General features: G+C 33.5%; 1 protein-coding gene across 1 annotated transcript in view; it reads right to left on the reverse strand.

Moving 5' to 3' along the window:
* The window catches only part of LOC122710490 (fibrillin-1), a 95,223-nt gene that overhangs the window by 16,002 nt on the left and 64,269 nt on the right, over window positions 1-14,952 (reverse strand). Inside the window, exons 16-20 of the mRNA XM_043928366.1 lie at window positions 14,571-14,710; window positions 11,985-12,087; window positions 10,669-10,694; window positions 7,178-7,252; window positions 6,890-7,082 (exon numbers count right to left, since the gene is read on the reverse strand). Of these exons, the coding sequence (XP_043784301.1) occupies window positions 6,890-7,082; window positions 7,178-7,252; window positions 10,669-10,694; window positions 11,985-12,087; window positions 14,571-14,710 (537 nt within the window). The remainder of the gene's footprint in view (window positions 1-6,889; window positions 7,083-7,177; window positions 7,253-10,668; window positions 10,695-11,984; window positions 12,088-14,570; window positions 14,711-14,952) is intronic.

Consider the following 14,952-nt stretch of genomic DNA (forward strand, 5'->3'; position numbering starts at 1 on the left):
TATGTACGTAATACATTTATATATTTCTTCTACATATTATACATAATTTTTGCGGTTAATACTGCTAGAATCGAAGCCTGTATCGGTCGTTCGATCTTACGAATCGCATTTCGAAAACAGCGAAGAATTTTTTAAATTGCAAGAATAAATTTCTTCTAAAAAACAAACTCTCTTCTCTAAAAAAATGCACGATAAAAATACATGTTTCGATGAAACTGATAAAACGAGTAATAAAATATATTCAGACAGATTCTATAATCCCTTTAATCGAGCTTTAATACCAAGATCCCAAGAAGGTGCTCGAATAATTTTGAACGGTGGCGTTGGTGCAAGCATTAAGCAAAGAAGGATCGTCCTCCCAACCACGACCGGAAGCCGAAGAATTTTCTCTCTCGCCATGGCACAATTCCACCGAAAAGGGCACAACCTTTATCGAATACGAGTTGAAAACAATATTCCCTTTTCGATGCAAAAATTCTTTCGAATTCGTGCACGATCTCTACATATTATGTACGTATTACGCAGATAGAGGCGTAAATGTGGCAAAGACGTAACGCATTGACGTTAATCTAGCAGTTTCATTAAAAGCGGGCGTCGACTCTGCATAAACTGGGACGAAATAGCCCCAGTAACGAGGTTAAGGATTATCCACAGGCGACGTCGCCTGTTTCTCGTTTATTCGCCGTTCGTTTCTCTCTCTCTCGCCGATCCCGCGGAATACACGCGGCCAGGAAATAAAATTTCGGGGGCTTTAATTACCGGTGGGAGCAGCCACCACCCCTCGCCAAGTCCTCCTTCAGGGGTCTGTGTTCTTGTTTTCTTTCTTTCTTTTTTTTTTTTATTCTCTTCGTCTCACTCGTCGACCCCTTGCTTGCCCGTTATGACGAAATTATGCGCAGGATGAGTTTTTTTTCTCTCCTCGTGGTTAAAACGAGGGTTAAACTGGATTTTTGGCTTGGCTTGTGGTTTTGTGGTTGTTTATTGGTGTTGGATGATCGGCAAATGTGATGATAAAATTAGAAGGAATTCAAAATAATTGCCCCTTTGTGGATATATTCATTATAATTCATTATAATATTCATTATAATTAATGGAAATATTAGTTTTAGATATAATATAGTTTTGAAAATATGAAAATAGTTGATTTTTGTTATTTTTAATGATTTGTTTGTATTATTGTTATCGGATGAAATGTTGTAAAAATTGTAATATTTAAGATGCAAAATAATGTATAGTTTGGAAATGGATTAAATTCATAAATTAAAGACTTTACAATCTGCTACAAAACGATTTTAATTTTAATATCGTACAAGTTTTAAAATCGGAATATGAAATTCGTAGGAAATTTTAGGAAGGAAATTTAAATTATTATTCTGCAATTATCGTATTTCTCTTTTGTAAATGCAAAGACAAAATTGTGAATTAACGACACCCCGAGTTATTAATGACATACTTAATACTTGAAAACTCTCTCGGCTCGGTAAATCATTTCAAGGGGCAGAAACGAGGATGAACAATCGCGTTTAGCGAAGCTTTAAATGAATCACATTCTCTCAATTCGCCTCCTGTTTCACTCCTCATAGCCATTTAAGCAATTAAAATAATTCAACTTGTCGACGTTATTCAAATAAGTGAAATTAAATAATGGGCGAAATTAAGTTTCACTGTCGCATACCACCAGGGAAATTCTCCTCTCTTCACCCGATTTCAACAATCTTTCGTTAGATCCTCATCTACCGTGAAACTCGTTATATTTAGAACCAAAAATTTCCATTGGGATTAAAAAAGATTTAGCTTTCGTTGTAGCTTCAAGCGCGATTTATAGCGCGGAATAATGCCAGGATTGCATCACATGTTAAAAAATTAAAATTCATCGAGTAAGATAAAGGATTTAGGAATAAAAGATTTTGCAAATAATTAGATGAAGTTATTGATATGATGTATTAGAAAAATCTTTGGATTTGATCTAAGCGATTTCTTTTTAATTTTTTTATATCAATATCCAGGCAATATTCATTTTTATTCAAAATGATATGCAAAGTTTGTCATTCAAAATTTTGTAATAAAATTTTCAAAGCGAACTAAATCATCGTTATTTGATGTATTTATTACCAACATATATTTGTGATAATTTTTAATATATTATAATAATCTTTATATTATTCAATTTATTAATTATTTTTATGTATATAAGTAAATATGATTTATAATTAATTGTTATTTAATTTGTAATAATTTTTAAAAATATAATGATTATTTAAAATTTATTTGAATAATATGAATAATATTAAGTAATTTCAAAAATCCATAAAAGGATAGAATATCGATAGTGTTTTCTAGAAACATAGAGGGATGAAGTGAATATAGAATGGGATTGAGGAGACTAGGAGGACGAAATTTTAAAGATAACTGAAATGGAATTTCGAAGGATCGTGTAACGGAATTCCGATAAAATATACCATGGAATTTTGCAGAAATAAAATTTTAAAAGAAAAAAAAAAAAAAATTACAGAAAAATAAACAAAAGATACGAGCATCCTCTCTTTATTATCATATTATTTTTCACATCATCATCATATATATTTTTTTTGGAAAACTTTACGCGTTTATCAATCGCCACAAAATCATTCTAATATCGTTTTTTTCCCCACAGATAATTTCGATGAAACCTCCCACGAGCGTTCGATTTAACGCCCTCTTTAAGACGCTACGTTAATTCGTAATTACCGTTCGAATCACGACCACCAGAGACCCCCAGTGGCGCGAAACGGAGGCTGCATCGATAGGGGAGGAGGTCAAATAAGATGGGGTACGTAGATTTTCGTACACGTGCTTTTTCACGAAATTTAATCTCTGTTGGAGGTGGATTGGAACGGCGCGAGGTCGATCGTGTCTGATTGTATATTCATACGACACGGGCTGAAAAACACGCCTTTGGGGCGACAGTAACGAGAAACGCGACGTAATCTGTCGCTTCGAGGCGAAGTAGACGCGGCCACGCCGTGAAAAATTATGGGATACCGGATATCCGGTTGACACGGATGGAAAATGTCGAGAGTATCGCGGTTGATTTCCTTTTTTTTTTTTTTTTAGGTTTCGATCGTGGCTGAAATTGTATTTAAGTTGTCATTTTTGTAATTATAATATTGTTTATTTTGCAATTATAATGGTGGAACGTATGGAGTCGATTGCGTATGTAGAAGGAAGAAGAATTTATAATAATAGGATTTATTGGTTTGTATTTTTTGTTTCTGATAATTATTTGGTTATTGGGGTAGAATAGTTGGATGATGGATTGTTGTACGTAATGCTTCGTGTATGGAAGTTGATGGAATATTAAGATATGATAAATAGATTGGTTAATGGTCATTTTATTTTGAAGTTTAAAGAAGATAGGTTTAACGCTAAATTAGTAAATTGTAATTCAAAAAATATATAAATTTTTGCAAAGGTTAGATTATGGAATTCTTCAAGAAGAAATTTCTTAAAATATGAATTTATATTATAAAATAATAGGTATTTTGATTATACTTATTTATTATCATCTACTTTCGATGAGTAGACTTATGATGTTTATTCACATTTTTACGAACATAAATGAAGAAATGGAACGTGACAAGAATTCACTTCATTCTCTAAATATTATATATGAATTTATTTAGTATAATTTTGCATATTTTATGCATTCTGTATATTTTTGCATATTTAAGCTTACTATAAATGCATTATTGATGAGGAATATTTCACGTCTATTTAAAAGTCTGGCACATAAAATATTAAAAAGAAGTCAAATAAATCGATGCTCGTCATCAAAATCACGATTCATTTCGTCCACGAGAAAAACCATATTTCTGTCCATTGCAAAAAAAAACCTTCTATCATTTCGAAAAAAAAAAAAAAAGAAAAATTCTAATTTTATAATCTCTCTTAAAACGAACGAGATCGATTAAGCCAAATTAGAATTGGTAAACTTCTCGTTATCTAAACATCACGAACGATCGTTCGAAAGCAAGGGAAGAGAAATGATGGTGAAAAAAGCATAGTCGAAGACAGAAGGATAAAAGAAAGTCAAGGAGGCGAGCAAAGAGGGAGGAAGAGGAGGAGGAGAAGGAATGGCTCGTACCTCGAACAGAAGGGATCTCGCGAGGGAGAATTATTTTTTAATTCCGCCTGAGAGTACCGTGATACTAAATAAAAGAACGGGTTGTCTGCAGCTGGGCGGGAAACATTTTTCCAGAAATTGTGCCGCAAGTAAAAATCAAGACCATGAAATAAGTCAAAGTAATCTGAAAAATAGAAATGTGCCGTAAATCAATTTTTAATCGAAAATTGTCTCGCGGTTTTCCTGCTTTTTACGCTCGAACACCTTGCTCTTCTCAGTTCTTTCCAACTAAACATCGTCAGAAATTATTTTATTCGTGGAAATTCGATCGTGACATTAACGTACAGGAAATGTAAATGATTTTAATTAATTAGGATTGTTTATATTTTTGCATATATAGAAAAAGATCATCTTGATTACACCAATAATAAATTCAATTTGTAATTTGAATTGTTCTTCAATTTTTTGTTAGTTCTCTATCTCTTTTCTTTCTCTGTTAAAATTATGATTAAAATATAAAATAAAAATAAACTTGCATATGTTCAATAATCGCAATATAGAAGGGAACTCGAATTCAATATTGCTTCCCTAATTATTTCCAACGTCATCTCAACAATTTTCTAATTATTTTAATTATTCCTTCGTCCAAGGTTAAAACGAATGATTCGCAAAATTATCATTATCATAAATAACAACGCCCCCATCAAGAATATCATCCACGAAAAAAAATTAAGCGTTAAAATTGTGGAGGACCATCGAAATCGAGAAAGTGAGGAATCGTGATGGGGGAGGATATCGGAGATGGATGGATCGAAAGGGGAAGCCCCGTGGAAAGAAACGCATCTTTGCATCGTGGAAACACGAGCTTGTCCCAGGAGCACGCTTCAACAATCTGCATTTTTCAGTCTCGAACTGGGCCAAGACGTTGGGACTGATCGAAAGGAACGGGAGAAAGTTCCATAAAAAAATAAAAAAAAAAAAATAAAAAAAGAAAAAAAACGAGGAGGAGGATAATTTATTCTCGAGTCGCTTTGAATCAACGATGAAATCAGAGCCGAAAAACGTGTGATAATGAAAGAGGATGGAAAAGTTGGGGAAGAGAGGAAGGATGTCGACGGTGTTCGTTAAGGAGCGAAATATTTGGGTTAAAAAAGAAAGAAAAAAAATATCAAAACTGTTGGAGCATCGAGTTGCTGCGATACTATGCTTCATTTGAAATTCCAATGGGGCCGTTACTTTGCGACCTCTGTTTCCTTTGGGGCGCGTTTGCAATTAAAAGGGTGATCCGCCGTTTGTGCAAGGATCGCGTTCCACGAAAACTCATTTTATTAAAATAATTTATTTAATTTGGTTTTCTCGTTCATATCGCGTACGATATTTCGAAGACAGCAACAGGTCTACGCTATGAGAGTTTGCTAAGTCGTAAGGAGCGGGCAATTACAAGAGGGAAAGTTAAAAGGCGAAAGGTCACTTGAAAAATTAAACGCCTCGAAACGTCTTTTGCGAATTTTCTGTTTCGCTCGTGAGATTACATCTCGCATGATTCTCTTCCGAATTGGACAAGAGCTGCCTCTTATATTTAATTTTGATCCTCTGAATTTGAAAAATAGATCGAAGCTTTTATATTTTTAATTAGACGATACATACGTGATTCAAAAAATTCGATGCAATTGAACCAAACATCCTAATCTCAAAAATATTGTTACTTAAAAGGCACAGAGATTGGAAAATTGTTATCAAATTGTAACAGAATCGTTGCTTCGCTTTCTTAATCAGAAAAACTTGAATGTTCTATTTCTTCTTTTATTTTTCCTCTTGGATTTTGTATTAATCAAACATTATTAATAAAACAAATTCTTGTATAATTACAAACGTTTATTTTATCATCATATTTGCCTTTCTTTTACGTTAAAAAAAGAAAACGTCATATATCTTCTATGTAGGATCACAATTGATCCCGTAGGATTAGCAAAAGTTACCATTTTGTCGTACGAGCCGCAAATGATACTAATTTTTCCACTATCGTGCATGGAACGACCGCAAATGGCGTCGTTGCGTCCACCACTTTGTTTCAGCCACTATGCTGAAATATTTCCACGACAATAAAGCCGAAAAAGTATAAACTTTTTTAGTTAATTTCAATTTTTTCTTTCGATTGATCTTAATGAAAACACAATACGTAAAAATTAAAACAAATTGTTAATTTTGTTGCAACGTAATTACTCTGCAAAATAAATCAATTGATAAAATAAAATAATATGAAATTATTAATTATTGATTCGTTTGATCGAATGAAACGAGTATTTATTTTCTGCGAAATTTTCGTGGATTGGATTTAATTTTTAATGCACTCAACGGTACATTTCGGAAGTTAAATAAAATGAAAATTCCAGCGTTATTATGTAAAAATTATTACGTAAATTTTAGTTTTCAGTTTCAAATTTTTCAACGAATCGATGATCATTGCAAAAAAAATAATTACACGAGATAAAGAAAGACCGTTTTACATTATTAGACACGATTACAAAAATTATTAAAAAATTATAAAATTAAACATTCCATTTTTTCACTAACGAAAACAAAAATTATTCTTTTATACCTTAAATTAGAAAGCTTTTATATCCATCCAATTAAAAAAAGAAGAAACAATAGACAACCTCTTACACAAAAAACCACGTGCAATCAGAATTCATGGACACAGCAGAATAAAGCATAAGAATAAACGAGCTATCGCGGAGAAATATGAAGAAAAAAAAAAAAAAAAAAGAAATCGCACAGAAAACTTACAGTCTCCAAGAGGATAGGATGTGGAGTGCAGTTGAGTTTGACCTTGGCCCCCTTGGTGAACAGGATGAACTTGATGATAAGCCGCCCTCGCCTCCTGATAACCATTCTGCCTCTGCCCTCGATAGTTCTGAACAGCATACGCCCCCGAGAAGATCCTCGTGTATCTGAGGTAACATCCGCTCGGTATCTGCCACTGAAAATCGAATTAGGACACGTGCTCCTCCCCTCCCCTCCCCTTCCATCCATCCGCGAAAATTGCTCCGCCGCAAGAAATCGCGTAAAACTCACCCCGTAAGCGGTGGACGGTATCGGCTGGGGTGATCTTCCGGGGCACATCAACATCCTTCTTCTGTAGTATCGCGGCTAAACGGCGAAACAAGTGTGAATGGCGGGTTTGGATTGCCACTTTACGTTTGATCTTAAGTCCAAATAGCGGACGAAAATTTCTCGTCGACGAGGTTTTCATTTTTGTTTCGGTATTTCATGTAAGTATTTGGAATAAAGCTGGCGATGAAATTATTATAGCGCGAGGTATAAATATATAATCGGGTGTTATTTTGATTTAGATCGATCCAGAGGAGAGAAGGATGGACAATTATGCAGTACGAGGGAATAATAATAAATTGTAGGCGATTAATAGGATGATGATGACGATCGAGTAACGATGATACAATACGTGCGATTGATGTTGGAAGTGAAATGTAGGTTTATTATACGTGTGTAGTTATTATTATTACTAGTGATACAATCTTTGAGGGTTATTCTGAGATATGGTGTAGATGTGTATTATAATGATATTATAAGTTAGTTCAATCGTTATGATAAAATATGGGCAAATATGGGTATGGGTACGAGATCTTTAATGGAGTTTATGAATGATAGATTAAATGATTTTGATAATTATCCTTTTGGCAATCCCTAAATAATAATCTCAACATTAATTACAGTTCGTGATAAATTAGAGATTAGTAATTATAATTTAAATACGTTAGTCAAACAGATTAATCAATGCAACATTCAATCTACACCTTGATCTAAATTTAATAATACCCAGCTCTGAATGTTATTAAAACATAATTACCAAGTGATTATTAGTTGCAATGTTAATTTAAAACAATCAACGATGCAAATGCAATTACTTCCTGAATAACAAATGTACTTATTGGCAAAAGTTAATAAAATACAAATTAATCTTTTGCAAGTTTCCTTATACACATTCCAGTTAGTTCCAATTTATTGATCTTAAAAAAAATATAAAAAATTGATAATTAATTGCAAATGATTGATTTAATTTCTTAATATTTGTCGATGGGTGTATTTTAAATATGTATTTTAAATTAATGTATCAAGACTCGTTAAGAGACGAGCGAATTAAGAAAAAAGAAAAATACAAGAGAAGGCGAAGAAGAAAAATCATACAGAACGTAGAAGACGATTGGTCAATCTCGACGTTAATTAACATGTTCCAATAGTGAAAGGATGAATATGATTTATCAATTCGATGATACGCCGATAATCATGCCAATAATGGCACGGTTATTATGCATGCAGATGATCAAGAGTTTAATTAATAGGTATTCGAATAATCGACAGGTGGGTTAATTGATTTCTAATTAACGAGGATGTTGTCGCATTAATAAAACGATCCCGTGTCCACCGATTAAATCAATTTTCTCTTCGCCACTGTACGTACGAGGATATATTAGAAGGAAGAGGGGAGGGGAAAAAATTGAATTTCGCTGGAAGATAAACGGAGAAAACGGAGGAAGAAAAGAAACATAGAAGAGATCCTTCAAATAATTATTTTGCGGGGAAGAAGGAACGTTGCACGTTCTTGGAATTTAATTAAGATAAAAATTTTGCTTGCTCGAATCAACGCAAGCCGGAATATTAAAAAGAAAGGGGAGCAATAGAGGGAATCTTTCAATAATGATCAACGCTTTGTAAGGAAGATTTAATTATTTATAATTTAATTTTAAGATTGTTTAAAAACGCAAAATACAAAAGGAAACTTAAAATGTTTTATTTAATTAAAAACGAAGAGTTTGATGAATTATTTATATAAAGAAATATAGCAACGTGTATTTCTATTTGATAATCGAATTTTTTAAATGCGATTCGCGATTAATCATTTTATTAAATTATGTTATTTATTTTAAAAATTAAAAGTTAAATGTTACGCTTTAATACCATGGGAATTACGGTGCAGTTATCTTGCGAAGATAAATATTTCTTTGGTATTGTAAAATGTCAAAAGATTTCAATCCAAGACTTTATCCAGCTTCTAAGAATTTAATTCATTTTAATGCAAGTTGTATTATTAAGTAACCGAGAAAGTTTCGTCATCTTTTACGGCGGAGAAAGAAACTACGAAAAGCATAGAAAATACTTATTCTTATTTTTCTTGGACGGAGAAGATACAAGTAATTAATTTCAGAAAGTGAAAAATTCTTCTTTAACGCTCTCAATCCTGTAGATAATTGGCCTACTTTAACAAAACTTACTCTAATAATCCAAATCGCGTATAGTAAAAATATATTAGAAATTTTCATTTTTTCTTTTTTCAAAAATGCTTCTTGAATATCAATGTAAGATAACAGGCAATTCGATTTGTTGTTCTTGATTAAACTAACGAGTTATCACTAGAAAGTATAACAGACTTATATAAAAAATTAAAAAAAAAAAAAAAAATGAAAAGACGAATTATTCACGATTTTCAATCACCGAATATCTCTCGCGTTTACAGCTATTTTCATTACAAGAAGCCATCGCTTCCCATGATGAAAACACGAGGCTGGGCTATAAACTTGTCTGTCAACTTGGCCAGAAAATCTCCTCCCGTAAATCACGCGATAAACTAAAATAAACGTAGGAAGCGCTTTGAAATTTTCTCGGGTGGAAATACTTGCGAACAACATCCCCCAACAACGATATCTCGGTATTTTTCCATCCACCGGAAGGGAAAAGACACACAAGTTGCGCGATAGATGCCGGATTTCCGTCGAGACCCATCCGTATTCGTCACCGTCGAATTATGCAACGCCAACGAATTTACGTGTTCCCTCCGCGAGGATTCGCGTATCCACCTCATTCTCGCTCGAATAAGTTTGCAATTTTTGCGAAGAAGTGGAAAAGAAAAGACGCCCACGTTTAAAATCTTGGCTCGGAACGAAATTTAAACTGAAACGTTTAAAACGGATTTTGATATTAATAATTTCGAAACTGATTTGATAAATGATGAATGAAAAATCCGAAAGTAAATGTGCATAGAGGGATGAGTGGTATAAGCACATTGTGACACGTGCTAGTTGATAGTTCTTTGTGCTTAAGATGAGATAAAAATCTGAAAGGTAAATACACGTAACATTTATCTTGAAGGATCTCTTTCAATAAAGTCTTTTGCTTGTAGAATATTTAAAACTGTATCATGCAGTAATTATAATTCAATATTTTTCACAAAATTGATAAAAGCAAGTCAAGGATATAATAAATAAATTTCCCCTCCCCAAAAATTGAAGATTAATTTAAATCAGGAATAAAAAAGAGAATACAAGTAATTTAACAAAAAGAATAATTTTATAGAAAAGCAAGCAATAGCATGGAGATGAGAAGCTTTCAGCATGCTTGGGGGATGAGAAATGGCAATGGAATGAACAGAATAAAGTTATGTTTCTCGATGAAAGAGGAAGGATGAGTCTGGCCAGGATTTCATCGTATCAGAAAGCAATTCCGATTGTACGAAAGCCCTAGGAACGATTCCTTTTCTTTTTTTAACTCACCTCGGAATCTCGGCGATGCTCGGATTCTGAAAATGTACGGAGACACCAGATAAGTTGGATTAATCGTTTTCTATCACGGCCAATCGATGTTATCGAGGGACGAAATTCCATCGTGCCCCGTCGAAGGGGCATAATTCTTTCCCTTATCGTGAAGATTCGTCTATTAGAAGGTTGGAAATTTTATGGAAGAGAATCATCTTCATTGAATCCATTAAGCCGATGTAATTAGCTAGAGTAGATTAAAAGATCGACTGGCATCGTGGGAGATATTATCGATCGTGTGAAAAGAGAACTTTTGGCCAAAAGGAATGGATAATTTTCTCATTGATATCTTGGATATCTTTGATAATTATTATCTCGTTATTGAGAATAATTACTGTTTCTTTTTTTAATTTTTTTTAATTGCCATTTTTATTTTGGTTGATATTGAGATTATTATTTCGAATTGATATAATTTTATACGTAGAGTATATTCACTTGTACACGATAAAAATATCAATAACTGATTAAATTTCCAATTGTTGATTACCATCATTGATTTTTTTTTTTTTATACAACGAAAATAAAACGATGCTTCATGTTCAAATAAAAACAATCATTCCTCTTTATTTACAGACTTGGAATCAACTTCGACAATTCACAAATCAAAGTCAATTTTAATATAAAAGTTTCACTTTAATGGAAATATGAGTTGATCCAATAAAAACTAATGTTTCATTTTCTGCATTTATATACGGCTTCGTGTAATTTTAGAACTACCTGTAGGATTCACCAATTGTGTTTATATAATCGTGTATATATTTAAAGACAAAGCAAATAATAATATTCGCACGTTTTGTCAGAATGAAAAGTCTCTGCGATTTAAATCTGTTCGGTTAAAATCTGATTCCGTCTAAAATTTCACTACATATATAAATTAACATCTAAATTTTTAACAAAGTTAACTTCAAACAACACATTCGAATAATAAAAAATTTAAATGTCTCCTATCTTATATAATTAATTTTCCACGAAAGTTCTCTTTAACCATCGATTAGATCTGTATTGGCCATTTGATATACGAAAGCTACGTTTATTTTCCAACAATGCGTACAATGCAAACACGCACAAACGTTTACGCACGTGCACGAAGTCGCATCCAACCTTTCTAACAAACTGTAAACCAGGATCCTTCCACCAATGTTCACGATATAACAGGCAATCGTCGCGTCCAGCCAACAGGGTCCACCCCACAATTTACCAGCGAAAATATTCCACTTGGTAGCTCGATATCATCGATTGGCCGGCCCCCAACGTGGCGCGTTACATAAATTTACCTCGTACGTGTATCGAGAAATGGCATTCGGCTCGATTTCCGGCTGCATCGGAAGCGATGTAGCGCACGTTGTGAATGCCGGGGTACATCAGTTGTCCGGGTTCCTGGGATGGGAATATATACGCGAGTTAACTTTCGATGGGAGTCGAATCTCGAATCCACGCAGGGATCGAAATATGTATGTAATATCTGGTACTGGGTATACTCGAGATATCGTCCCTCGAATTATTATCTGAAGAGGCGAACCGAACTTTCGTTTATCGTTCGATAAACTTGTCCTGAAACGAGCAGATTCCCCTCCCTCCTCGAATTCTAGAATTCTTCTCTTTCGACGATTATTAATTTGTAATCTCTCTGTTCACTTCTCTTCTCTTCTCTTCTTTTTTCTTCTTATTGTTTTCGATCGATTTTCGTTCATGATGAATGAATCTCTAGGGTTCGTTGGAAGGAGCAATTAGGGTGTATTTTCGAGGGGGGAAAGTTGAAATATCTTAGCTGGTATAATTTTGGAAAGTAATTGGGACGGAATAATGGTAATAGTAAATGTATATTTATTTTAGGGAGTGCAATGGCTATATATTTAGAAATAGTATTATTATAATAATGGATTGATTCAGAAAATGTAAGTTTAAATTTATTGTCGTGTAAGAATTAGAAAATGTGATCATTGAAAGAAAAATTTGATTAGAATTAAATGAAATTTAATTATATTATAGGGAGAATATATTAAAAGAGATCTTTTTCGAATGAATGGAGGTAGATCATTGATAGAAAGATAATTAAAATAATCCCCAATTTGTATTTAATATTATCAAAAGATAATTTAATTTGAAAGATCGCAACGAGAGCAAATTGATTGCAAGAAATTATATAACTATGGTAGAATTAAGACAATAAGAAATATCGAGGTACTTTTTCAACAAGTTCTGGCGGACATCGATTAATTAACGGGTTAATCAATTTTTCTCGTTACCGTCACGGTAATTCAGAAAGAGCAAGTTCAATTCCAACAATTCCAATCGTTATTGATTTTTTGAACGCAATAAGAAACTTTATCCCTATAAATTAATATTGACCAATTTAATTTAACCAATCATTTATATCCTCGTTCAAAAGCGAGAGAATTTATAAATACAAATACCACAAGATTCATTCACGTACAAAAATATTATATATTCACTTATTCCTCTTCATCATTCCTACCATCTTTTTCCTTTCATTTCCTTTCTCCGGATATATCCTCCATTTTTTCCAATCTCTACACCACCACACTCACCTTTCACCCCGTTTAGAGGCAGCTTTAATCGACTTAACTTAGCAATTTGTCCGCGCACACCGGAACGTTGCGTTTATTAACCGCGTAGGAGGAAGCTCGCCAATTATCGCACGTCCGACCAATTCGCGAGCACGTTATCGCGTTATAAACCCAACGATCGCGGTGTCGTTCACCTGCTTGACACGTGCTCCAAACCGTCACTAATTGCCATCGACCTCAAACTTTCCCAACTGTGCACCACGGAATACAAACGGAAAATAAATATCGAACGAAACGAGGATAAACTGGTTGACGAGTAAATAAACAAAAAGGAAAGAAAGAAACGAAAAAAGAAAGAACGAAAGTTGAATAAAGTTGATCTTTCAACGTCTCCACCATTTCACTTTCCAACTCTTAATTAAGGCAATTAACAATTTGCACTTGAATCGATGGTCTTTTACAAAAGTAAAATCGTACAAAAAAAGATTGTGCAATGAGATTAATTTGCAGCAACACTTATGTAAAGAGCAATTTAAAATATAAATGTTACTCAATATATATATATATGAAAAGGTATATTAATCTATTTAATGAAAAGAATTAGAAACAAGCAAAGGTTCTCTTATTTTAAAGAGACTTACTTTTTATAAAGTACATATTATAGAATATTTATATTTATTATATCAAATTTTTATTGAAATATAATATGGATATCTAATCAGAATAATTTTCACGTCATCAAATCATCAATTAATCTCAAAATATTTTTTCCTATCTATAAAATCCTCAAAAAGAAATCTACAAACCTTTACATTATGACAAACCTTTACATGATGACAAATCTTTATAATATTCCTAACATAATATATAAGATCAATTTCCATGTAAAACCTATCTTCGTTCCTTCCTCTAACTTTGAATTGTTAATTCCTGGAGTGAAAAAAAATCTTCAAGTGCAAAGAGTTAATGATAGAAGAAAATTACTACATCAGCCATAGATAGATAACCGCAAGATTGGTGAGTTTGATCGTTAAGGGAGAAAGTTTTAATAAATCCAAGAGAAAAAGCGACTTGGGGGAAGGAAAGAGAAATGGGGTGAAGATTCTTATCCCTTGGGAGATCGTGCGAAAGGAGAGAGGGAGAGGGAGAGACAGAGAGAGAGAGAGAAGAGGGCGGAAATAAAGGAAGAAATAAAAGGAGGGGAAGGGATGGTCGTCACCTTCTCGAGATCAAACAACGGGAGGAGAAATTTTCGAGGGGAAATTTTCGAGGGAAGGGTTGGAAATGGAGACAGCGGGGATTATTCGGCCGAATTCAATGTCGTTTGCTCACCCTCGTTTTGTAGACCCGTTCGACGCCGACGTTGTCGGTGAACGTTGGCTCCTGCCAGAATATTAAGCGATTCCGCTCGCCAGGGCTTAGCCGCACTTCAAAGGATGTCGGGCACGTCGAAACTTTTGGATTCTCAGTATCTGTGAATGGTAATATAATCATTCGTCGATATGGTAAACAAATTTTTAGGGGTTGCAAGGGGTTATGTTGAACACGGAGATTGAGGAGAGGGATGGTTTTTGGAGGAGGTTTTCATTTTTGAGATTCAAATTGATTAATTTGTGAATTATTTTGTTTTTGAATCCTCTGTGAATGTATATAACATCAGTCGTTAGTATAATAAATAAATTTTTCTATTCTAGATATTGTAAAGTTTCATCTT

This window comes from Apis laboriosa, unplaced genomic scaffold (genome assembly GCF_014066325.1).
Source record: "Apis laboriosa isolate Shangri-la unplaced genomic scaffold, ASM1406632v1 scaffold149_cov153, whole genome shotgun sequence".
NCBI classification, from domain to species: domain Eukaryota; kingdom Metazoa; phylum Arthropoda; class Insecta; order Hymenoptera; family Apidae; genus Apis; species Apis laboriosa.